This window comes from Phoxinus phoxinus (assembly GCF_949152265.1).
Source record: "Phoxinus phoxinus genome assembly, chromosome: 17".
NCBI lineage: Eukaryota > Metazoa > Chordata > Actinopteri > Cypriniformes > Leuciscidae > Phoxinus > Phoxinus phoxinus.
Window position 1 is genome coordinate 21226092 of NC_136892.1, and position 24060 is coordinate 21250151.

Consider the following 24060-nt stretch of genomic DNA (forward strand, 5'->3'; position numbering starts at 1 on the left):
GCATGACATCTAAGAACATTCTGATATTGTGTGCTCAGAGGGAGATGGTCTATTGTCCCTGGTTCGGCCTTCAGGCGCTGACAGTTGCTCTTCTTGCCAAAATGGCATCTAAAAACATTGACAGTGACCTTCTTCACCAAAGCAGTATTTTCATGAAATTACCAACAGGAAATGGAACTCACATGTTGGCCAGTGTAGGTGTTGTGTTTGTTTTCTCTTTGAAACATTTGCAAAATAGAGGCATGTAAAATATTAAAATCCTCGATTTGTATTATTTTGGCAGCTCAAGGAAATGTTTTCAAATTGTTATACAACTTTCTAAATATGACAGCAATGCCATTCCTTCAGCTTTACCGAATTTGAACACTTTACAATAACCTCTCTTTTGTCAACATTAGCTAACATTAACAATGAGCAATATATTTTTAGTTTCTCAATTTTTGTTAGTTAAAGCAAATGATTCATATGATTAATAAATGCTATAGAAGTCCTGTAACTGTGACTTAATGTAGGTTAATGTTATTAGCTGCTAACATATTAAATCTTATTGTAAAGTGTTACTCCTATGGTCAAAGAACTAGTTAGAATTCCCAGCAAGTTTGTTGATGACGCACAAGAAGCACATGAGCATCAAGGTGCAATGTTCCAGCCATACAATAAAACCAAACAATAACAATAAAAACTCAATGCAGAATCACAATTTGCCATGAAATTAAAGCCAGGTCTGTGCTCTTCCTGCAGCTGTGAATCTGTATTTCAAGCTGTAGTCACATTTGTAGAATACAAATTATGAATCAATATTTCGAAAGAATTTTGGTGCACAAAAAGGTCTTGCATAACGTCTGGAACAATCTTTTATGCTTTTTGTTTGACAACAAAAAAAAAGAACCAATTCATAAGGTTAATTACTAAGCAAAAATACAAATACAATAGACAAAAAAACTCAACTTGACAATGAACTGATCATGAAATATGACAGATAAGAGCTCACTGACAATATCACGGGTATTCAACAGGGCAGGGTTTTTTTTTTTTTTGCATGCAAACTCTTCACTTCAGAAACTGAGAGTAGCAGATACTTGTGAAATATTTTCTGATGTAACTGGGGCTATATGATCTAAGACAAATGTGTTTTTGTATATTATGAACTCGTTTAGTAATGCAATTGCACTCTGCAAGCAACTTCAAGGTTCTCGGGAAAGGTAACAGATAAACAAAAAGCAAAGATGGCAATTTCTATAGGTAATGGACACTTCATACACGTCATACAAACCTCTGCTATATTTTCTATGAAAGCAATAACTCCTTATAAACAGGTTTATATGCTTTCCTCAAATTACATTCAAAAAGCTACACAATTATACTAAACCAGGTAATGAGCAAGGCTTTAGTGCATGGACAAAATAACATCTAAACCATGCTCTACAGGTGAATAGCATGTGTCCAAGTGCTACTGTATATTTCTTATCACTAACAAAGCGCGTTTACTCTTTAGGTGTCAAAAAATCCTTCATACGACCCATATTTAAGTAACTCCTAAATTGGGGAAGTGTGTTTATCCTTAAACTGACAAACTACAATCTCATCTTTTCCAAACCTTATTTGTTGTAAAAACCACAACTACACTGAAGTGCTAGGGCTAACTCACCCCTCACTGAGTCACTGAAGCCTTTAGTTTACAACTAACTACAGTAATTGTTTAAGGTGTGATGACTTCATTACTATTACAGACTACAGTACATATTTAGGATGTGCAGGCAAATTCAACTGTAAAACTTAAATGTTTTAGTGCAGAGGCTGGTTGAACCAAGCAGAATGCACAAGAAATATAGTGCAGCTTCAAATGTTATGGTCTCCAAAACACTACCATGGGCGTTAAAGATGAGCAGAGGCACATGGACACAGCCTATCAGGTGTCCTGGAAATGGCAGGTAAATACTGGTATCAAATAAAGACTGACATTTGGCGGATAGACATTTTGTAAAGCACATACTCTGAAAAAGTGGAGAATTCTGAAAAACTACTGAAAAAGGTCACAATATTCCACAGCACTGAGCCACTTCACTTTCACAGCACGTAGATGCTACAGGTAGATGCAATTTGAGAAAGTCCACATCCTACAACTGAAAAAGAAAGAAATACGAATGTAAAAGGTGCATTGTGATGAACTGCTTTGCAGGCAAACATACTAGAACATACATTGTGCTTTGTTTTTGCATTCTACCTCAACGCAAACTGACAAAAAAAATCTGATTACCTTGCAACAGGACCAAATACTGATCAAATTCATTTGACAATATACAAAAATACAAACTGTTTTCAAAATAGATTTCAGAAAATCATTGACTGTAGATTGTGTTTCTGCCTGGCACTGCATGAGCTAAGACATTGTGCGCACATCAATTGTCTTCCTCTTCGTAAATCACTCAAGTTCGCTGTAAGTTTCCAAAATATCTGGGGAAAGCCAATGACGATTTCAATTGCACTGCTTGACTACATGCGTCATTCTAATTTGATGGATCCTGGGCTTTAGTTCTCAGATGAATTTCCTTTGATCATTGTTTTTTGGCAAATCATGAACAACTGCAGTACTGGCTCCTTCACTTGGCCTCGGTTGGCATTTTGCACATTACAAGTATCTGTTTCAAAGCCTTTTGCACATCTTCATCCATCTGGCCCTAAAAGGAAAGGTATCAGAGATTAAAAGTTCTATTCTGAACTGTGAGAAAAAAAACTGAAATAATTTCATAAGATAATACAGTATATATGGATGGGAAGTGCAATATTATTAAATAAATAAATAAAATAGTGTTATATTTTTGTAACATTGGTTGACATTGCAGTATCTTTAACAGAGGAAACATTTGAATGTCAATATAAGTGTACACACTGTAATAAAAAACTGATCGGAAAACAATACGGACCTGGACAGCATAAAGAAGGTGCATCCGGTAGACTGAGACAATTTCATGATGCCGTTTCTTGGTCTCCTATAGCACAAAAAAGCTAATAAGTGTTATATGTTTGAAGAGCTATATTGAGCCCTAAACACCATTTTGCTGCTATATTACACACTATCGTTCAAATGTTTGGGGCCAGAAATTAATTTAAAAAATTATACTTTTAGATCTAAATTGATCAACAGTGACAAAGACATTTATAATGTTACAAAAGATTCTATTTCACATAAATGTTGTTCTTTTGAACTTTCTATTTATCAAAAAATCCTGAAAAAATGTATTATAGCTCCCACAAAAATATTAAGCAGCACAACTGTTTTCAACATTGATAATAATAAATGTTTCTTGAGGACCAAATCAACATGTTAGAATGATTTCTGAAGGCTCACGTGACATGCTAAAAAAAAAAAAATATTTGCCATCACAGGAATAAATAAAAATTTAAAATATATTAAAATAGAGAACAGTTTTAAATTGTAATGATATTTTATAATATTACAGTTTTACTGTATTTTTGGTCATATAATTCAGCGTTGGTGAGCATGAGAAACTGCCGACCCCAAACTTTTGAACCGTTGAGTTGCTATCTTTCCTATGATGAAACAGAGCATTAGATTCCTTGCTAATTTATGGCAGAACAAGACTAGTAACATACAGAAAGCTGATATTGCAGTTGTTTGATCTGCTGCTGGAGCGAGTCCACCTGCTGGCTCTGTTGTCTCTTAGGGGTGCTAGTGGTGTACGACAGCTGTGACAGGCTGTTCAGGGCATCCTTCAACTTCATGATTTCCTTTGAGAGCTCATCAATCTGTTGATAATAAACAAACATGACACATTAGGTTTTAATATGACACATCTGCATCAATTTAGACAGAACTGTGTGTGAGAGAATCAGCACCTTTTTATTCTTCTCTCTCTCTGAGATGACATGGTTCTCGACCTGCTTCTTCAGCTGGACAATGATATCCTGAGCCTCCTTGTACCTGGTATTCAATGCACTGCACTCTTGCTCCCTGCAAACCGCCAGCTCCTGCGCCGCCTCCCTCTCATTCCTGCCGTCCCTCACCTCCTGCCAAGCAGCGGTCACCTCCAGGGCCATCTCATCCTGTTTCCTGAGAGCATCCTTCAGTAGGTGGTTCAGGTCACTTATCTCACCCTCCAGCGTCTCCCTCATCTGCTCATATTCCAGCCGGGATAATGAATCATCTGGGGTAACATCCTTCTCAACTGTCAGTCTGTTCTGCAAAGCGTCCACCTGCAAGGTCTTCTGGGCGAGCTGCTCTTTGAGGACTTCAACTTCCAACTCTAGGTTCTTGATAGCGTTCCCCAAGGATGCCATGACCTGTGTGTGGTCTGCAATGGCTACAGACGATTGAGCCTGGTTTTCGGCATCTTGTTTAACCTGGGCTATTTCTTTTAGCGCCGCTTGATGCTTAGCCTCAGTGTCCTTCACAACGTTCTGCATGTCCTTCATCTTGAACGTCAGCTCTTGAATTCTCTGCTCATGCTCCTCCTTGGTGACACAGACCACGCCTGCCTTGTCCTTAGGCTCTGATTCTTTGGCCTGCAGCTGGTTGCGGGCAGCACTAAGCTCGCTTTTGGCCTCACTGTACGACTTTGAGAGCTCCAAAAGCCGCCGCTGCAGCCCATCGATGATCTCGCCGAGCTCTGCCTTCATCTCCTCGAAGTCTTTGGCAGCAGCCTCCACTGGCACAGTGCCACGAAGGGCCTCCTGGAGCATCTTGATCTCCTCTTGAGACTCTTTGTACTTCTCAATCAACAGCGTCTTCTCCTGGTTGATGTTCTCCACCAAAGCGTTGTAGGTGTTCTTTAGTTCTTGACGCTCAACTTCAGATAGGCTGACACTTTTGAGCTGAGCCTGGAGATCCCTTATCAAACAAGCATCTTGCTTTTGCTCCTCCTGTGACCTGGCCAACTTTCCCTTCAGTTCTTTGACCTCCTGCTCCAGGCAGCTTTTTAAATACTGAAACTTCTGCACCACATTGTCCTCTTGTGGACTCACAGAATCTCCCCTCATCTGTAACTCTTGCAAAGATTCTCGGTATTTTTGAGTATCTTCGTCCATGCTTTTAGACGCAACTTCAATTTTTTCAAAGTCAGTGTTGAGTCTGGTCTGAAGGGAGTGGTTTTCCATTCTGGACTCAAGAAGTTTAGCCTGCAGATTTTCCAGTGCATCCTGTAGTAGTCCGATTTCTTTATCTGTACTCAACCTCACATCCTCCTCCATGTCATTTTTGATTGAGGAACTGCTAATGTCCAGACCAGACATCTCTGAAAGATCCTCTTCATCACCGGTGTGGATGTGCACGTCACTGGAGAGCTCAAAATCAGCACGGGTGGAGTGGTACGAGGCATTGGATTCGATGCTGTTTGGACGGGAATTTCCATGGCCTTCCTCTCCTTGAGGAGCTGGACGTTTCTGTTCGGTGAGAAAAGATAAATGTTCTTGAAAATCAAGATAATGACTTGCAATGCACATCTTTATTTCCAAATACTCATTACTTAAAAGTGCTTTGTGCAATTTCCAACCACCAAACAGACTGCTCCAAACTCAGGCCACTGACTGTTTGACATGGCAATACACGGCAATGACTAGCACGACATGGCAATACTTGCTCAAAAAGAAGGTAACAGGGAAAAAAAAAGTAAAAAAAAAAAAAAAAAAAATCACATTTCAGCTTTAAGGTGATTTTTTTTTACAGTGAGTTACCTTTATTATTTGGGCAAGCTGCTGGTTTTCCAGGGAGAGAGAGGCTATCTTTGCTTGCAGGGCTGCAATCAACGACAAATTTGCATTCCCAGACTGCTCCATCTGTATCAAAACATGACATCAAGAGATGTCAATTATTTTACAATATCCTTTTTATTGGGCTTTAGACATCAAAATCTTGCTTGAGACCGACAAACTGATTCCTTACAATCTGTTACTACACTAAGAGAAGTCATCCAGGCCACCACAAAATTTCCATAACATAAGAGGCTGTTTTGAAGAACATCATTACTGAACACAAAACACAGTGTCTCTGGATTTTGAGGTTTTCAATGCTTACTCAAGACTAGTAAGGTCATGTAAAAAAGACCCACGGGTTTGCGTCACTAGTCGAAATTCAAACAGAGTGCACAAACTTAAACAAAACTCATCCGCAAGTTCGAGGCCAACACTGGTGGTGTGGATGAGAAGTCTGCTTTTGTGTCCCCTAAAGCAAGGTCCTTTACCTGGCCAGGGCCAGTAAAAATGCAGCTGTTAAAATGGGTTCCAGAGAGCAAAAGTGGCTGAAGATCAAAGCAGCTGCCACATGAAGGAATATTAAAGGGCTGTGCGGTACTCGCCTTGGGCTCAGTCTGCTCCACAATCTGCTTCAGATCTTCAATGGTCTCGAGCAGCATGCTCTTTTCCTCATGCAATTTCTCAATCTCATCCTTCAGTACAGTACTTTTCAGCTCCTCCTCCTCAACAAACAGGAAGTGAAGAACTCCCATTTAATCAGGTCATTAAATAATGAACAAAATATAACCGCAACATGCCTATGGATGAGCTATCTAACACAGGTGTTTGTTTTTTTTCACCACGGACAATATTTCAAAACCTAATAAGTTGTCTACCTAGACAGCATTTTGGGCATTATAGGCATGTTCAAATGCTATTTGGTAAAATTTGGTAGGCAGTGACTAAGCGACTATATTTTTATTTTTATTGTTATCAATATTATAATAAATAATAAGGCATAAATGATTACAATTAATATAATAAATATTTTCTTGATTTATACATACATAATATATTTTTATTAATACTGATACCCCTTAAAGCTCTTTCCATGTTTTACCTTGTAATTGAATCTTTTGGATGAATCACTTTTGCTGGACAAAGGAGTATCACTTGGAGTAAAATAACATGGTGAGATGATACCAGCCGACTGAAAAATAAGACAAAGGAGAGCGTAAAAAAGTGAGGCTAAGCATAGAGATAGTAAGAGCCAATATGGAATACAGAAAAATTGTTATCAGATGAATATTCAGAAGTAATTACATAAAGAATTGCGTCTAAAGCTTTTAGAAAGTGCAGAGATCATTACCGATTACAGATTCATCACTGTGTGCCTTTACCTGGATTGGGCTAATGGGAGGAGGAGGTGCTTTTCTCTTTTTGGGAGTGGAGCTTCTGTCCTCATTTAACTTTTGACCATGCTGAGATTGTGTGCGTGATAAGGAGAGTGGCAAAAAGAGAGAGAGAGAGAAAGACGAAGTAAAGTGTTTAAGTGGTTAGTGAAATAAACACTGCACACTTAGTTTGGGAAAAGAAGACTATCACTACAGGGTGAGGCAAATGCCAGTGCAGGTTTCTAAAAGTGCATTGTGGGAATGTTTGTTAAATGTAAAAATAAAGGAATATTCAATCAAAACTCCTGGCTTGAGGGTGACACTACTGTTCCAAGTGAACTAAGCATTCAGTTAAAATGTGAATTTAAATTTTCTAAGGAGAAACTTTGCAGGTTCTGCCAATCAAAAAATGAGGAAAACCATCAAAGTCTGAGGGGATGAAAATGAATGAAATGAAAATTAACTTGCTTACCTGAGGGGTTCTCGTCGAATTCTTATCTGCTCATGCAAAGATACAGGAGGGGAAAACATGGAGTGTGGTTATGAGGGGGAAATGAAAATGGCATGTCATTGCCTGGTGCTAACACGAGTTATTATGTCTTAATCCTTCCTTTTTTCATTATTTCACCAGCAGATCAGAGTAATTTAGCAAAACGTTGGATGTGTGAAATGAGTTTAAAAAAGAAGAAGAAAATGTCACTAGATGGCAATGTTGAGCCTATAAGCTGTGAGTATATTGAGGACAGAAAAGAAAACAGAATTTAACATTTAAGGTGATGATACTCGCACAAATATTATCAACTGGTTTCTTTTATTAAATGCCATTGGGGAAAAAAAAAGACATTTCGGCACTCAAGCTTTCCTCAGTGTATCCCAGTGCATATTTTACATTCAACAACAGCTGCCTCGTGCTTACAGCCAAATCACAGCTGCACTGATGTGATATTCAGAACAGCAGCACTCTAGCTTGTGAAAAATTGCTTAAGCAAACAACAGTTCTTGCAACACCAGCATGTGAAGAAATCCGTTAATGTTCTTCAGTTTTGAGTGGAAGGTCTTTTGGTTATTATAGAACAGGAACACTTTACATTATAATGACCATGATTCACATAACTACAGGCTAGTAATCGTAATAGCAATAACTATGCAGAATTATACGCAGCTCCACAAAACGAATAGATGTCAAATACATGCATTTCATTAATATTATTCAGCACTAGAATTAAAGTCTTGTATTCCCTATTATGATGTATTGTGACGAGTGTATTGGGCTGTTTAAACAAGAAAGAAAAAAATGTAGGGTTGATAGCACCAGTAAACATGTCACCAGCGAAGAGAAAAGGTGTCATTGCAAGAGGGAGAAGGTATTTTGATTAAAGATTATGAGGGCACATTATTTAAAACAAAAAATTATGTGCACGGATCCATAGTAAATAGTTATAGTAAATCTATAGTAAATCTATCTACGGATTTATAGTAAATACTGCAATATTCCCCCCCAAAAATGTCCATTTTGATTTCATGTATGACTTTAAGCATCATTGAGAAGAATGTACCTGATATGACCATTGGTATTTTAATCATAATCTGAAATGACAACTTCAAAGCTAAATTGTTTAAAGGGATAGTTCACTTTGAAATTAATTTTTGATATGTTTTAGCTTACCTCAAGGGCATCCAAGATGTAGGTGTCTTTGTTTCCACAGTATTTTAAATTTTTATATTTTTAGGTCAAACCGTTCTTGTCTGACAGTCATATCATGCAGGTCTATGGGGTCCACCTCAAAGAGCATGCACAGAGAAGTCCAAATTAAACATGATTTAATGACTCGTAAATGTAAGTACATATTGATGGCCTAAGACACGAAATGAGCAGTTTGTGTGAGAAAACGAACAGTATTTATATAGTTTTTACCTCTTGTAACACAGCCACGTACAAGTGATCTGAGGGCGCGAGCGCATCCTGGTGTGTGACGTGTGCGCAGACTGGTGCATAGATCTATACACTAGATGTCGCCTTGGCTACGGCAGTTCATTGGAACGAATGTCTTTAATGCCAGTCTGCGTACACCAGTCTGCGTACACTTCACACAGAAGGAAGCGCCCGCGCCCTCAGATCACTTGGACGTGGCTGTGTTACAAGAGGTAAAAACGATATAAATACTGTTCGTTTTCTCACACAAACTGCTCGTTTCGTCTTAGGCCATCAATGTGTACTTACATTTATGAGTCATTAAATCATGTTTAATTTGGACTTCTCTGTGCATGCTCTTTGAGGTGGACCCCATAGACCTGCATGATATGACTGTCAGACAAGAACGGTTTGACCTAAAAATATCAAAATTGAAAATACTGTGGAAACAAAGACACCTACATCTTGGATGCCCTTGAGGTAAGCTAAAACATATCAAAAATTAATTTCAAAGTGAACTATCCCTTTAAATCAGGGGTGGGGAACATTGGTCCTGGAGGGTCACTGTCCTGCAGAGTTTAGCTCCAACCCTGAAAAAAAACTCACCTGATTATAGCCTTAGTGATCCTGAAGACATTGATTAGCTTGTTCAGGTGTGTTTGATTAGGGTTGGAACTAAACCCTGTAAGAGAGTTGCCCTCCAGGACCAACGTTCCCCACCCTTGGTTTAAATTGACATCACACTGATATTCACTTTTAAATTACCTGATTCTGACTGCTGTCTGTGGAGGGCATTGTTGAGAACGGTTCGGACCTCGCTGCTGCCAGACAGTTTGGCGTAATGGAGCACGTTGTGGCCGAGCGAGTCCACCATGTGCAGGTCAGCTCCCCTCTGCACCAGAAACTCGACAGCGGCCGGACAGCTGCTCTCACTGGCCAACATCACTGCGGTTCTGAATGGATAATATTGTTTTTTTTTATTAATACTTTTATTTAGCAAGTACACATTAAATTGATCAAAAGTGACAGTAAAGACTTTTAGAGCAAAGACAAAAGATTTCGATTTCACATAACATTTTTGGACATTCCATTAATCAAAGAATCCTGAAAAAAATTTAAGAAATGTTTCTTGAGCACCAAAGCAGCTTATTAGAATGATTTCAGACAGATTCTGAAAGACTGGAGAGCAATGGCTGCTGAAAATTCAGCTTTGCCATCACAGGAATATTTTTCATAAAAACAAATTCAGCCTTGGTGACCATAAAATACTTTTAAAAAACAAAACAAAAATCATATTGATCCCAAACTTTTGAACGGTAGTGTGTTCCGTCTAAAGATGGATTATGTTATGCACAGTTCAGTTGTGCTTTTAGCATTTCAATTTAGTTTACTCCACTCACTTGACACTTTATGATAGCAGGGTGTAACGTTTAAATTGAAAAACTTTTCTTTTTAGCAGACTCTCAATATTATGACTGATAACCAGAAACATACCTGCCATTTTTGTCTCTAGCATTGATATCAGCACCCCAGTCCAATAAGCTCCGGCAGACCTCTGTGTGTGCATGTCTAGCTGACAAAAGCAGGGGCGTCAAGCCGTCCTAAATGGAAAAAAGAGCTTTAAAACAACATCATTTTCCTTCAAATACCATCCTCTGCATGTTAAGAGGCTACGTTATAGGAATAGACAGTTCATTAGACAGAACTGGCACCAAACAGCGAGACAGTGAAGACACTGAATTATCATCCAAATGTAATAGAGCTTCAGACATCTAATATCAACAGAAGTAAAACCTGATGCATTAAAATCTACATAGGTGAACTTTCCCCCCTTCTTTTCCTAATATCCTTGGGCAAACAATCTTCTCACAGAGCTCAATGCCTCCTGCAAGCGACCCCAGAGGTCACAGGGGGTTCGGCCAATTATTCCAGAGCGAGAGAACCCGACACCTCATCAAAAGCACATTTAGGATGACAAGGCTGAATTTGAGCTGCAACCTGAAAATTACACCACAACTCTGTACAGCACTTCAATGCATTTAGGCTTTCTCCGTTACAACTACTACTACAAAAACAACAAAAAAGAGCCTGTGCCTGCAAAACATTGTGAACTATACAGTAGTGTTTTCAATTCTGCTGACGTTATGATACATTTGAATCATTTATAGAGAAAAGCATCAAAGTTTTATTTTTTTCCTTTTCTTCAGGAAGCAAGAAGTGCAGATCTAGACTTTCGGTGGGAGCTCACAACATGGTGCGGTTTTTCCCTGGGAAGTGTGAGGAAACTGAGACTGTGTTGATGCTAATTTATGGTACAGACACAACCTTTATGCATAAGATCTTAAAGCTTGTGCATGTTTGTGGTATAAAAAAAGGTTTAAATTCCTCTTTAGATGTTTCACAATTTTCAACTTAACTGGCAAAAGCTTAGTCACAGCAGTGCAGGGGGTGATTTGAGCACATATGGCATCAAGCGGAGAAAATGAAATTATTAAATGCAATCCTACTGTATGCTCTGGCTGGTTTCTTCCCTGGCATGCATCGAAGAGCCAAGACAAGATTAAAATTTAACAAGCTAACATTTCAGACATCTGGAAGGTCAGGGAATGTTATAACTACAGTTTATACTAACAGGAACATCTTTATGCCTGATATATGAGTGATGAAATAATTGCCTATTTTGTGTACCTATTACACATCCTATAAAGACATTTTTTTTTTTTTACATTCTGGGAGTGACCTTAAGTTAAATGACATTTTCTAGGCAAATTATGGTGAAAACATAATTGTTCAAAACATAATTTCACAAGGCCTTTAAGTTAAATTATCTCCACAACAATCCCAATTAATTAGTTTATAACTGCATTCAGCACTGATAAACACAGCACAAGGCTGCTGTGAAAGTCTGTTTACAACATATACCTCATGGGCATTCACAACTGAGCCAATTTTGCAATGCCCGGGTCACTGTAATAGAAACATTAGCATGATTGTAGCAGAATTGATTGGTTTGTTTACATAACGAGGAATATACATTCATCAGTCTTAACATAAAACAGGTTTTGAGAAAACGTTTCTAACACCATTTTATAAGGTGTTGCTGAAAGAAAGCCTGTAAATGTCCTCAATATTAATTTCTTCAAGCAAAATCACAAAAGGAAATACGCAAAAAACTATAGGCTACCTTTGGAGGTACAACAGTTTGTCACTTCGGCAGTATCCTCAAAGGGACATTTAAAAAAAAAAAACCTGAAGATAAAACCCGTAAGACTTTCCTCTGTGAAACACAAAACAAGCAAGGCAATTTTTCACACAATGTGTTTTGAGGTGATTTTGTGCATCAGTTCCTGTTCATAAAAACCACATGAAAAAGAGTCCTCAAAAAATGAAGTCATATGAGTTCGCAATGACATGAGCAAGAGTAAATGATAACAGAACTGTCATTTTTGGTTGAACTATCCTGTTAAAAAGTAAACCTATTTTTGCAGTGTAAATAAAAAATCTGTGCACAAACTGCATGCCGTATGCTCCTGAGGATATGAGCATCCCATATGCTGCAAGGGAAAATAAGAGGGAAAGAACCAGGTGTGAGTTTTCTAAATTAGACAGAGTGGCTTTTGCTAAGCTGTTGGTGGATGAAGGATTTCCATCCATTTACCAGCTCAAAGGCAAACTCCAAGATGAGTTTAAATGGAAAAAAGAAAAAAGGCACACATCACTGGACTCGTTCATTACTAACAGCCTAGCTTTCGAAAAATTAGGCCCAGTGTTTTCTGAGTGGGCATCAAAGCTCAATCATTTGTGCTTGAGCCCAGAATGCTAAGGCGACATTAGTTGGGATACGCTTAATAGTTTAGATGAGAGAGCGGGTATTTCCGCATGTTCAAAGCAATGGGCTGAGTGGGCATGAATGTGCCAAGCTTGCCTTAGAGGATGACGACAGTGGATAATCAGTGACCGTAAGCAGAAGCAGCCTCTGATTCACATCTACTTTTGACTCTCTCTCACTCTCTCTCTCTCTCTCTCTCTCTCTCTCTCTCTCTCTCTCTCGTTCTAATTTCTGACTGCTGAAGCTCTTTAGTCATGGTTGTTTAAATGAGAGAGCCACAGCTTGAGGGTTCGTTGCCTCCCACACCGGCCCTCTGTCTCTCAGTAATATACAGCTTGAAAAGAGAAAAAAAACGGTTCATTTCATTGGAGCTGCATGCTAACATTATGACAATTGAGATGTGCGAATTAGAGAATAGGTGATAATGTCACATGGTAGACAAAGGCTGTTTATCTAGCAGACAGGCACAGTGGTTAAGTCAAAGTTTATGAAAAAGACATGCTTTCGATATACGTAAAAGAGGTTTGGGATCTTTTTATGCAAAACGCAAAATTATGAATTCTGTTCTGCTACATGCAAAAATGGATAAAAATACTTCCAAACAAGTTATGCATCTATTGTCTTGATAACAAGGCAGCTCATTATAAATCATTAGCCACAGCAGAACTGTTGTGCATCTCCGAGAAGCACAGTAGAGCGAGAGCGATTAGAGAGCAGGCGGCTCCGTAAGCTTTTGAATCGCTCTTGTGGAACTTTGATGTCATACACCAATCGGTCTGCGCAGCGCCACTTCAAGTCAGCATTTCTTTTCTGATTGAATTAACGTATTGAGCGAATCAATCGGGTGAACCAATGATTCAATGCCCCATTCATAAAGAGAACCATTTGTGACCCTGAATAACAAAACCAGTCACAAGTCGCACGGGTATATTTGTGGCAATAGCAAATTGTATGGGTCAAAATTATCGATTTTTCTTTTATGGCAAAAATCATTAGAATATTAAGTAAAGATCGTGCTCCATGAAGATATTTTGTAAATTTCCTACAGAAAAGAAATAAAACAAATGCAGCACAATTGCAAAAATAAATGGACAACTTTAAAGGCGACTTTCTCAATGTTTCGATTTTTTTGCACTCTCAGATTCCAGATTTTCAAATAGTTGCATCTCGGCAAAATATTGTCCTATCCTAACAAACCATACATCAATGGAAAGCTTATTTATTCAACATGGAATTTTGTTTTACCCATGTGACTGGTTTTGTGGTCCAGAGTCACATTGACTTAATTCCTGAATTGAAATAATCAGCTGTTTGAACGAATGAATGATTCAATTACTATTTACTTATATATTCTTTAATGTTTCACAAATGAAAAAGTGATAAAAAAAATAAAAAAATCAAAGCCCTTGTAGCCTAAAAGTTTGTGTGTAATACATTTTGTGTTGAATCAAATCAAATATTTACTTCTAAAATCTACTTTTTGGAATATCTATTTAATGCTTTCCTCATTTAACACAATAATGACATTAAATAATCTTTTGGGGGTAATTTCACAGTCAAATTTGATGTGCGATTAATTAGCGATTAATTCATTGGCATATCATTTAATTAATTCGATTTTTAAAATGTAATCGCTTGACAGCCCTACCTAATATAGGTTGTTTAGCCGTTGCCTCTCTTCCAGCGGTCTCCCCTGACAGAAAACCGCTATTTGATGCATTATTAGAATGAAATGTTTCTCTTGAGGGTCGTTCATCCTTCACCACAGTCAGTCTAATCTCTGGGATAATAGCGCTGTGGGTCTTAACAGATAACACTACTATTAAAGGATAACTGTGAATAATTGTGGATTTATATCTTTGTGGATTAATTAGAACAGACACTGCAGGGACAGCTCAATCCATCCAATGAATGCTGAATAAGAATAATTAGTTTACTTCTTAAAGATGCCCAGATAATGCAGATGCATATTAATGAATTTCTGACACAGAGGAGTAAATAAGGTCAGTGTGATGGGCAATGGATAAAAACCTTGAGTATTAGTAGAGTCATCATTTACAAAAACATTTTAAACAAAACATTTTGGTTTTGGATGTGCATATATTTTTCTTCTGTTGTCTAAAGTTTAAGCCTTTTTTAAATTATTTAACACTATATCAAATTTATCTCTAGGATGATAGATAAACGTTAACATGATGATAGCAGATGCTAACACTAGCCAACCACAATTTTTTATGTGCATAGACTCACACACTTTGAATTTTAATTTAATATGAGCCAGAGGTAATTTAGTTTACAAATAGAAACTTATAATATATTAAATATTCATAATTTATAAATAATTTAAAAAATATTATTAAACACTTTGATCTTTTGTAATAGATTGAAACTGCCTCAATATAAATGTTTTATTGTAATCTAAATGTTTCTTATACCAAAACATGCCAGAGATATTTGTAGTATTTTTGTACTGCTAGTCAGCGCTCCTGTCATCAACCAGACAGAAGCTTTTTAAAAGAAGCATTGTGAGACTCTTGAAGGAACAAAATAAAACTAGTACAATGGAAAGTAAAAAAAACAACTTTGGACAAGCAATCTCCCAGTAACGGTGACCACAATTGTGCCATGGGGATTTAAATAAATGCAGCTGAACACGGATTCAAACCCACAGAGAACCCTCACAGAGAGTCCTTGGGGAGTTGTCCTTGACAATGCATATGCTTAAGGTTGACCACAGGCAGCTCTGAGATACATGTAGAGAAAGACAAAGTCCATTTTCACAGCAGTTAAAATATTTCTTATTAGACTCATACATACCGAGTCCTCAAGATTGACGTGACACTTGTGCTCGCACAGAAGCTGAACTATCACAGTGTTTCCGCTGGCAGCTATGGGAGAGAGAAAGAGAGAGCAGATAATAAGAAGCAGTTCTTTATCCCCACAGAGACACAAACAAGAGTTTAACAGCATGCCAACAAACTCTTTAAAGAGTAATTACTATGAACACTTCAAGCTTTCCCACAGAGACCTAAACCCGGCTCATAGTGTGTGACACCACTTATTTCCTAACAAATATTAGCGGCCCATTTAAAAATCACACCATCTCCTGTTTCTCAACCAATTACGGCCATTATTCTCAAGCAGCGGACTGGCATAAATGTAGTTTCTCTGCTTTGTAGTCCGTATGAAACCATGTTTTGCTTAAAACATCCTGCCAGCAGACTTCTGACCTCCAGGTGGCTGCAAGCTCCTGTCTCTTTGAGGCCGATCCCACCCCGGTCCAAACCCTCACAGCTGGCAAAAAGGCTCAATTAACAGCAAACACTGTCAGTTTTTTCCTCACTGTCTTCTATACAGACTGAAATGGGCAAGGGAGCAATTTTTTTTATTTATTTGCTAGGGAGCAATTTTGTGGACAAAGTCTATCCACAAATAAAAACATGCTTTTCTTTGGGTTTGCCCTCGCTACCTGGCAATTTGGAGCAAATGGTCCACAATAACATGTCATTCTGTGCTTGGGAGTGGAATAACGGTGCCGTGGGGTTAATGTTGAAAAAGATTTGCACCAAAACACCACTCAGAACAAACTATTAATAAGCAAAAAGAAAACAAGATTTACTGAAGATAAAGCCTGTTGTGTGGCCTTGAAGGGCTCTTGAGTTGAGAAGTATTAAAGTACGGTAAACAGAATAATCTTTAAAACAAGGACATTTTGCACCTCACCTGCGTAATGAATAGCCATCTTCCCTGAGCTGTCAGGTGCGTCCACCACACACTTAGTCTGTAGAATAAAACGCAAGATTATTGCTTCAAACGCATTAACTAAAACCACCATGACATGTTCTTCCCATAAGGCACTGCTAGAACACCAATTACAACCTTTCAATCAAAACTGCTACGCTTTTTTTGGTGCAAGTTAATGATTTGCGCTCCTATTAAACATTTAGCAGCATGTCAGGCCAGTGTTCATGGACGAACAGGCACAAGGCATTTATTTGACAGGTATCATCCGAGGAGAGGTGTAATATATTAAACCTGACTGCAGACCAATCAGACCTAAAAATGTGCCTAATGTGGATGTCCAATTAAATGTGATTACTGACTGCAAGCTATTAACCCTCAAGTTCATTCTGCTACTATTATGTAAACGAGATTCCATATGTCCCTTTTAAATCCTTCAATAACTTGTCTTGTATGCCTAGATAAACCTCCAAAAGCTTATTTTAATTAGTAGAGGCCGATTACTTTTTTTTGTCATTAGAAATTACTAGACATTTAATCAACAAGAAAATTAGCCAAGAAAGTTTCATTTTCATTTTCAGGGAACATTTCATCAGAATCTCAAGGCACATTAGAGCATTTGTTTTGTTTGGGAAGCCAGGAAAGGAGTTTTGGTTTAGGACTTCTGGATGAAACCAAATTACTACTGTCAAGCACTTTCATTTGTGTAGCAGTTAATTTTCTGTTTTACAGGATCTTCAGGGGAAAGGGCCAATTAATTCAACACCAGCCTGGCTGTGTGAAGGGGAATGTATTAATATATTTAATGAGTATATAATGCATATATTTGCAAGGCATTTTTTCAAATTTAAGGTTGGAAGGATAATGGTTGCAAAACAATAAATGTACACCCCTGAAAAGTTTGGGTCAGTATAATAAAATGCTTTTGAAAGAAATATGTACACTGTCTTATGCACAACAATACTGCATTTATTTGATCAAAAATATATTAAATATTGTGAAATATTACAATTCAAAAGAACATCCTATTTTAATATTTTGTAAAATGTATTTTTGCAAGCTGAATTTTCAACATAATTCCTCCAGTCTTCAGTATCACATGGTCATTCAGAAATCATTATAATATGCTGATTCCATGCTTAAGAAACATTTCTAATTATTATCAATGTATATATTTTTGGATTTTATGATGAATAAGAAGTTCAAAAGAACAGCTTTTATTTTAGCTTTATTTTGTAAATTATTGTATATTATAAATGTGCTTACTCTTTATTTATTTTATTTATGCATATTTGCTAAATAATAATTTAAGCATTTTAAACAGTGGAGAAGTATGGTGGCCCCAAAATGTATCTAGAGTAGACTTTTAAGGTGTTTAAGATGTCATTGCATTAGACGTATTTTTCATCTCCACTGTTTAAAATGCTTAAATATACTTCCATTTAAAATTTTGTGTCAGTATTTTTTTTACGTAATCATTTTATTGGTGCGTTTGTGAAAAAGCAGAGAGGGGATGTTATTCTCGAAAATAAATCACAAACCACACTGGGTATTTTGTGCAGCTGTAACATTTATAGAATAATTATGAACTTTAATGAAACAATATCGGAACATTTAGAAAAGGGACTTTTTTATCCATTTTTACAAGATTATTATGGAGACAGCTGAAGTTAAAGAAGGAAATTGCAGCTTTACTCGCAAACTACAATTCATGTTCATCAATAAGGTGAAAACCAGACCCTTTATAAACCAATATATACTTGAATTAATTAAAAAGTGTACTATTCTAGTAGTAATCAAAGATGTGTATTGTCGTAATGATGACAGTAGCACACACAAAGGTAGCAGCTGTTCCGTGCTCTGGTGCGGTTTACACGATTACACTACATGCGTACCGCGCCCATGCCCAAATCTTCATGCGGGCCAAGGCACGGTTGTACCGCACCTGGATATTGTATGGAGCGATCACACTAGTCAACTGAACCAGACTTTGGGGTCAAGCGTGCTCCAGCATGGTTCAGATTGCCTAGTGTTAGTACACCCTTAATCCATACTGGCAAAGCCAATTCTGGCACCTATTATTGAACACAGCTGACAGGCTCTGGATATTTCAGATCTGTGCAGCTCTAGTAGAATCACATGGAGTGGAGAATGAGTCGCCCATGATGATAAAAGAGACGCTAGAGAAGGTGTCTCAGCAGACCGAGGTCTTCGAACATGCCAACCTGCCCACACACAAATCCAAACAAGCAACACCCTCCAAGCTCACCGAGGGAGGCCGTGGGATTTGCTAGTTTATGAAACTGCAGGTACAAAATCTGCTCTCTTTGTTTAGCTGGCACACATAGCATGGCAACGGACATGGCTGTTATTCCCATTAGCATTCGCTCCATCTCTGTGTGTACATCAAACTCTCAGTCTGTAATATACAATCAATTGAAAATATTACCTGAAGCAACTTTTTGGCACACTCAGGATGGTTGTTTTTGGCAGCAAGGTGTAAAGCAGTAAACCCTGATGTGAAGAGAAGGAAACAAGGCTTGTTATTTACGTAGTTGTATTAATTATGCGTTACTTTACTTTCGTAACGTATAAGTAATGCAAGAAAACATGTTGATCTAGTTGTAAACAACCTGAAGCGTCCTGCAGAGAAACATCAGACCCGTGAGCCAGGATGACAGCAAGGCACTCAGCTTGACCTTGTGTGGCTGCTACATGCAGACTGAGAAAGAAAGGGGGGAGGAAAAAGTGTCATTAACACGTCATTTTAGTTGCAGATTAGCCATGCCACTCACACTTGGCCAGATTTTATGTCATGTATAACTTGCCTGTAACCTATATGCAGTAAATAGAGGGCTTTTTAATTTAAAAGGTAGGTCAATGGCATGCTCTACTTATATGCTTGTCCTAAGGCAATTGTAAAGCACTCTAGTGCAAATGAGTGACACTAGATCAATCCTTTTCATTCTGTGTAGCAAGTCAAGCACAAATCACACAAGCACACATTTCAGAAAGATGTTCCTAATGCTCACCAAGACTGCATTTATTTGATAAATATATATATATATATATTATGACCGAAATATTAAACCATAATATTGTGAAATATTACAATTAAAAAATAAAAAATATAACAATTTAAAATAGCTGTTTTTATTTTAAAAAGTAATTTATTCCTGTGATGGCAAAGCTAAATCTTCAACAGTCTATTGATCCAGTCTTAGGTCACATGATCCTTCAGAAATCATTCTAATATGCTGATCTGGAAACATCTTAAAACTTTGATGAAAAAAAATAATATATATTTAATAGAAATAGAACATTTTGTAAGATTGTAAATGTCTTTAGTGTCACTTTTGATCGGTTATGTGGTCATCGGATGTAAAATTCACTTTTATATGGTGTTTCCATATATACAGTAAATGTGTCTTTGCAGTTAGGGTTAGACCACTGACTGACTGTCCCGTATTAGCATATTTATCCCTCAGCCATTTGTATACTGTCCGCCAAGGCAGCACTTTGTGTGTCTTGTGTCGACACCACCCAATGAAAGAGAGGTTGGGGTGAGCAGTTGATCATTATCACTTAAAAAGACATGCACCGAAACGGGGGTCGCTGTGAACACAGCAGTTTTTGAGGAGGTAAAAAGGGTGTTGTTTTACACACCATTGAGGAATTTGAACCAACGAATGTTACAAACGTTACATGAAGACCCTAAAGAAGAATCATACCAATTTGTGGAAAATGGGCATCCGATGACCCCTTAAAAAAAAAAAAAAAAAAAGGACCCCAAATTTTTTAACGGAAGTGTATGTTTTTATGCATATTTTGGAGATGTTATTTGCATCTTGGTGTTTCCATCCAATATTGACCCAAATTTAATTAAATTTGTATTATTATATCCCAAAATTCACATTAAAATACATGGTTGGAAACCAAGCTAATGATTGCTAATGTTTTGGTGAACTATTCCTTTAAATCCTTTATTAGTCATGAAATCTCTGACCTAAGGGCAAAGAATAATGGAGAAAAGTTAAAAATGTTCATGTTATTAAAAAGTTCAGTGCTCTCTATCCCTTAATAAATAGCTTCCATTGAACCCCACTGGTTTGATATCTACCATCTCATAATGAATTGGCTCTTTAGAGGACAAACTTCAGCAAAAACACAAATTAATCTATATGAAATTGATTAAACCCTTCTGGAGGATAAGAATCAAGATGCACTGGGATCTCCCTTTTGGGCAGTAATAAAGCTAAAAACTAAAGCTATGCAAGATGCCCAGATAATTACTTTGATGATAATGTTACAGCTACATGGTTCTGACCTTTAAATGAACAAACCAAGAACTTTAAATATGGCAATTTAAGCACAATGAATATAACTCTAATGCTATTTAAAGGTCAGTTCACAAAAAGACTACCGGTACACTGTTTTTGGTAGAATTAAAACAACACACATCATAGTATTTTTTTAAGTCTGTAACACAACATTTAAAGGGATGGTTAACACTAACAATGCCAATTCTGTCACCATGTTTTGTGTTCCACAGAAGTAAGTAAGTCATCACCTAGGGCCTAGGCTATATGACTTTCTTCTCCGGAACACAAAAGATGATATTTTGAAAAATATTGGTACAAATTTGGTTAACATTGACTTCTATTGTATTGACACATTTTTTTTAAAAGTCTTACAGATTTGAAAAAACAAAAGATGGGTAAATTATGACTAAATATGTATTTTTGAGTGAACTTAAACAATTGCTCAGTGAACTTGCTAAAGAAAGTTTTAAATTATAGGGAATTATGAAGCCTAATCACATGGTGTCCTTAGATTGAATTAAAGTCAATTAAATGTTCAGTCACTCTGCATTCTCCACAAGACAGGGGAGATTCTTTTAACCCTGAAAGAAGAGGTAACATTTGCTGCAGCATTTCACCCGTGTTTTGTAATTAATATTATCAAGTGCTCTCTTGCAGTGCTTTTCAAGGTAAATGACATGGTCACCAGAGCATATGATTACCAAATCGCACTGGACTCATGTCCGACTCCTTCGTTATAAGGAAATTATATCTCCATGGCAACTGTGACCGTTTGGAAATACAGCGAGGCTTTGTGTTCTACATGTGCCTCTCTTGCCCGTGAACCCTCTGGAGCGCAAGCACTCGAACACAATGAACTTCTCAAATAAGATAAGGATTTATTGTGAGACTATGAGAGCACTTCGGCTCAAGCCGCCCTAACGCAGGACACTAGAGACTCATTCAGGTCGGCAGTGTCTGAGTTCATTACATGCAGAGTGAAGAGAGCAAGCTCATCTCTCTGCATTCACTGGAGCTCATTCATCCATCTCATCATTCATCACTTGTCTATCTCTGCTGTGCTGCTCAAAGGAATGTTGCTATACTTTCTTTATAGCTGAGGTTTTTAAGGTTGCGTATGTGTTATAATTACATTTGACTGCATCCAACATGAGAGAGAGTATTCTTCTCATGCCTTTCATGACACATTCTGTTAGAAAGTATTACACTCTAGGAAATCTAAGACCAGCAAGAAATCATCCAGAAAACACTAGCAACCACCTAGCAGTCATGGCCAACCAAAAAGGTGTTTATTGGCAAAAACATTCAATATACGCAAAGTGGTAATATGTGCAGCATTGATCCTTTTTCATAACCACTGCAATTTGCTCTGGCATGCTGGATACCAGCTTCTGAGCCAAATCCTGACGGATGGCGATCCATTCTTGCCTTATTAGTGCTTGGAGTTGACCACAATTTGTTAGCTTCTGCTAGTCCACTTGCCTTTTAATGATTGACCACAGGTTCTCTATGAGATTAAGATCCACCTGGCCATCATGGATCCAAAGGTCCCAATATACTTCCAGCGTAATCGGCGAAAGAACTGATGTGACGTCATCTCGAACAAAATCTGGCCAAAACGAACTTCGTTTGGAGTTCATTTTGGGAGTTTGAAACTGCTTGCCAAAGCGAACTTTCCAGAAATGTTTGCTACGGCTAGTCAACACCTTTGTAGTACCATTGATCTGTGGGGATTACTTAATAGGTAGGTGTGCGCGGAGGCTCCGTCTTCTTTCACATGGAATTCTTTTCCGGTTGATTTCTCCTGTTCAGTCAGTCGAGGTCAGACGTCCACGAGTGAAAACATGAACACAATGGTGGAGCAGCTTTATAGTAGAAAATTAAGTTGTACTTCTGATGAAATGAGACACTGACACTGTTCAAGTTTAATATGGTAAAGCTGCTTTGATTTTAAGGAATCTATTGAATAAAGTGCTATATAAATAAATGTGACATGACTTTACTGAGTCGCAAACATATCCATGTTGCTATGATCAGATGCAGTCCTTATGCTTTGTTAAAAACAGGCTTGGGATTTTATCAATTTTGTTGTGTTTATTTTGTTACTGAGAGGAAAGCGCACAGAGCATGTTTATATATTCATCTAAAAGCTGCTCTTAGCAGTGTGGGCGGCATAAGATGTTCGCTTGCAGTATAGCGCTGCACACATATTTCAAACTTTGTTTTACCCCCAAGCGCTCTTGCCTTGTTCCTGGACCATTGGGAGAAGTTGCTCTTCACAGGACGTTTTGGGGTAGAATTGTGAGAGAGCTTGCTCCCTTGATGAATAGCAACCCCACGCATGGATGGTCTCAGGATGCTTTACTGTTGGAATGACACAGGACTCATGGTAGCTTTCACCTTTTTTTCTCTGGACAATTAATTTTCCAGTTATCCCAAACAGTCTAATCTAAGTGGTCTAACAACTCTGCACCAGTCTTTTGCGGTCCAATCCACGTACTTCCTGCAGAATTGCAGTCGGTGTTTGATGTTTTTCTTGGAGAGAAGTGGCCACTTTGGTTGCCCTTCTTGACACCAGCTGGTTGAGCAATACTGAGCAAGCTCTGCACACCTCAGGAGAAGACATTACTGGCGCTTGCTGGACACTCTGGGACGTCCTGAAGCCTTCTTCACTGCAGTTAAACCTCTCTTCTTGAAGTTCTTGATGATTCTGAATTGTCCTTTCAGGCACAATATTCTTTGCAGCAATTTCCTTGCATTTGAGGCCATTTTGATGCAAAGTGACGAATCTGCACGTCTTTCTTACATTTACTTTCCTTTAGGGATGTCAATTGTCTGCAATTAATAATACTTAAGTTAATACTGCAATATGCATCTGTTGCAGTGGCATATGGCCAACAGCATGAGTGCAAATGCTGCTCAAATGAATGAGAATTGTTTTTAATCTAAATAAAGGGCTAGTAGGCTTGTAAAATGTTCTGATGTGATTGATAATTTAATTAAATAACTTATTTAAAAATCAAATATAATGACTAATACAACGTGACACCAACGCCGCCTCAGATGCCTGCTTGTCAGAATGTGTACGCTCTTCCTGGAACAATGCGATGAAACACGGCAACTAAACCCAAATAATTCCCAATGTTTTATTATAATATTGTTCTCTTTGTAATA

At 37.8% G+C, this 24060-nt stretch overlaps 1 protein-coding gene across 11 annotated transcripts in view; it reads right to left on the reverse strand.

Moving 5' to 3' along the window:
• Positions 1–836: 836 nt before the first annotated feature.
• rai14 (retinoic acid induced 14) overlaps positions 837–24060 on the reverse strand; it is a 55752-nt gene continuing 32528 nt past the window's right edge. For 4 of the 11 annotated variants that reach the window (XM_079586260.1, XM_079586256.1, XM_079586262.1 and 1 more), the window contains 15 exons: positions 19198–19286; positions 19014–19078; positions 16547–16604; positions 15641–15711; positions 10489–10595; positions 9760–9947; positions 7555–7580; positions 7089–7169; positions 6809–6898; positions 6312–6431; positions 5692–5793; positions 3859–5400; positions 3616–3768; positions 2925–2990; positions 837–2678 (listed from right to left, as the gene is read on the reverse strand). In XM_079586260.1, the coding sequence (XP_079442386.1) occupies positions 2601–2678; positions 2925–2990; positions 3616–3768; positions 3859–5400; positions 5692–5793; positions 6312–6431; positions 6809–6898; positions 7089–7169; positions 7555–7580; positions 9760–9947; positions 10489–10595; positions 15641–15711; positions 16547–16604; positions 19014–19078; positions 19198–19286 (2836 nt within the window). In that variant the 3' untranslated portion in view covers positions 837–2600. The remainder of the gene's footprint in view (positions 2679–2924; positions 2991–3615; positions 3769–3858; positions 5401–5691; positions 5794–6311; positions 6432–6808; positions 6899–7088; positions 7170–7554; positions 7581–9759; positions 9948–10488; positions 10596–15640; positions 15712–16546; positions 16605–19013; positions 19079–19197; positions 19287–24060) is intronic. The other 7 variants (XM_079586266.1, XM_079586257.1, XM_079586264.1 and 4 more) reach the window with 4 other exon arrangements.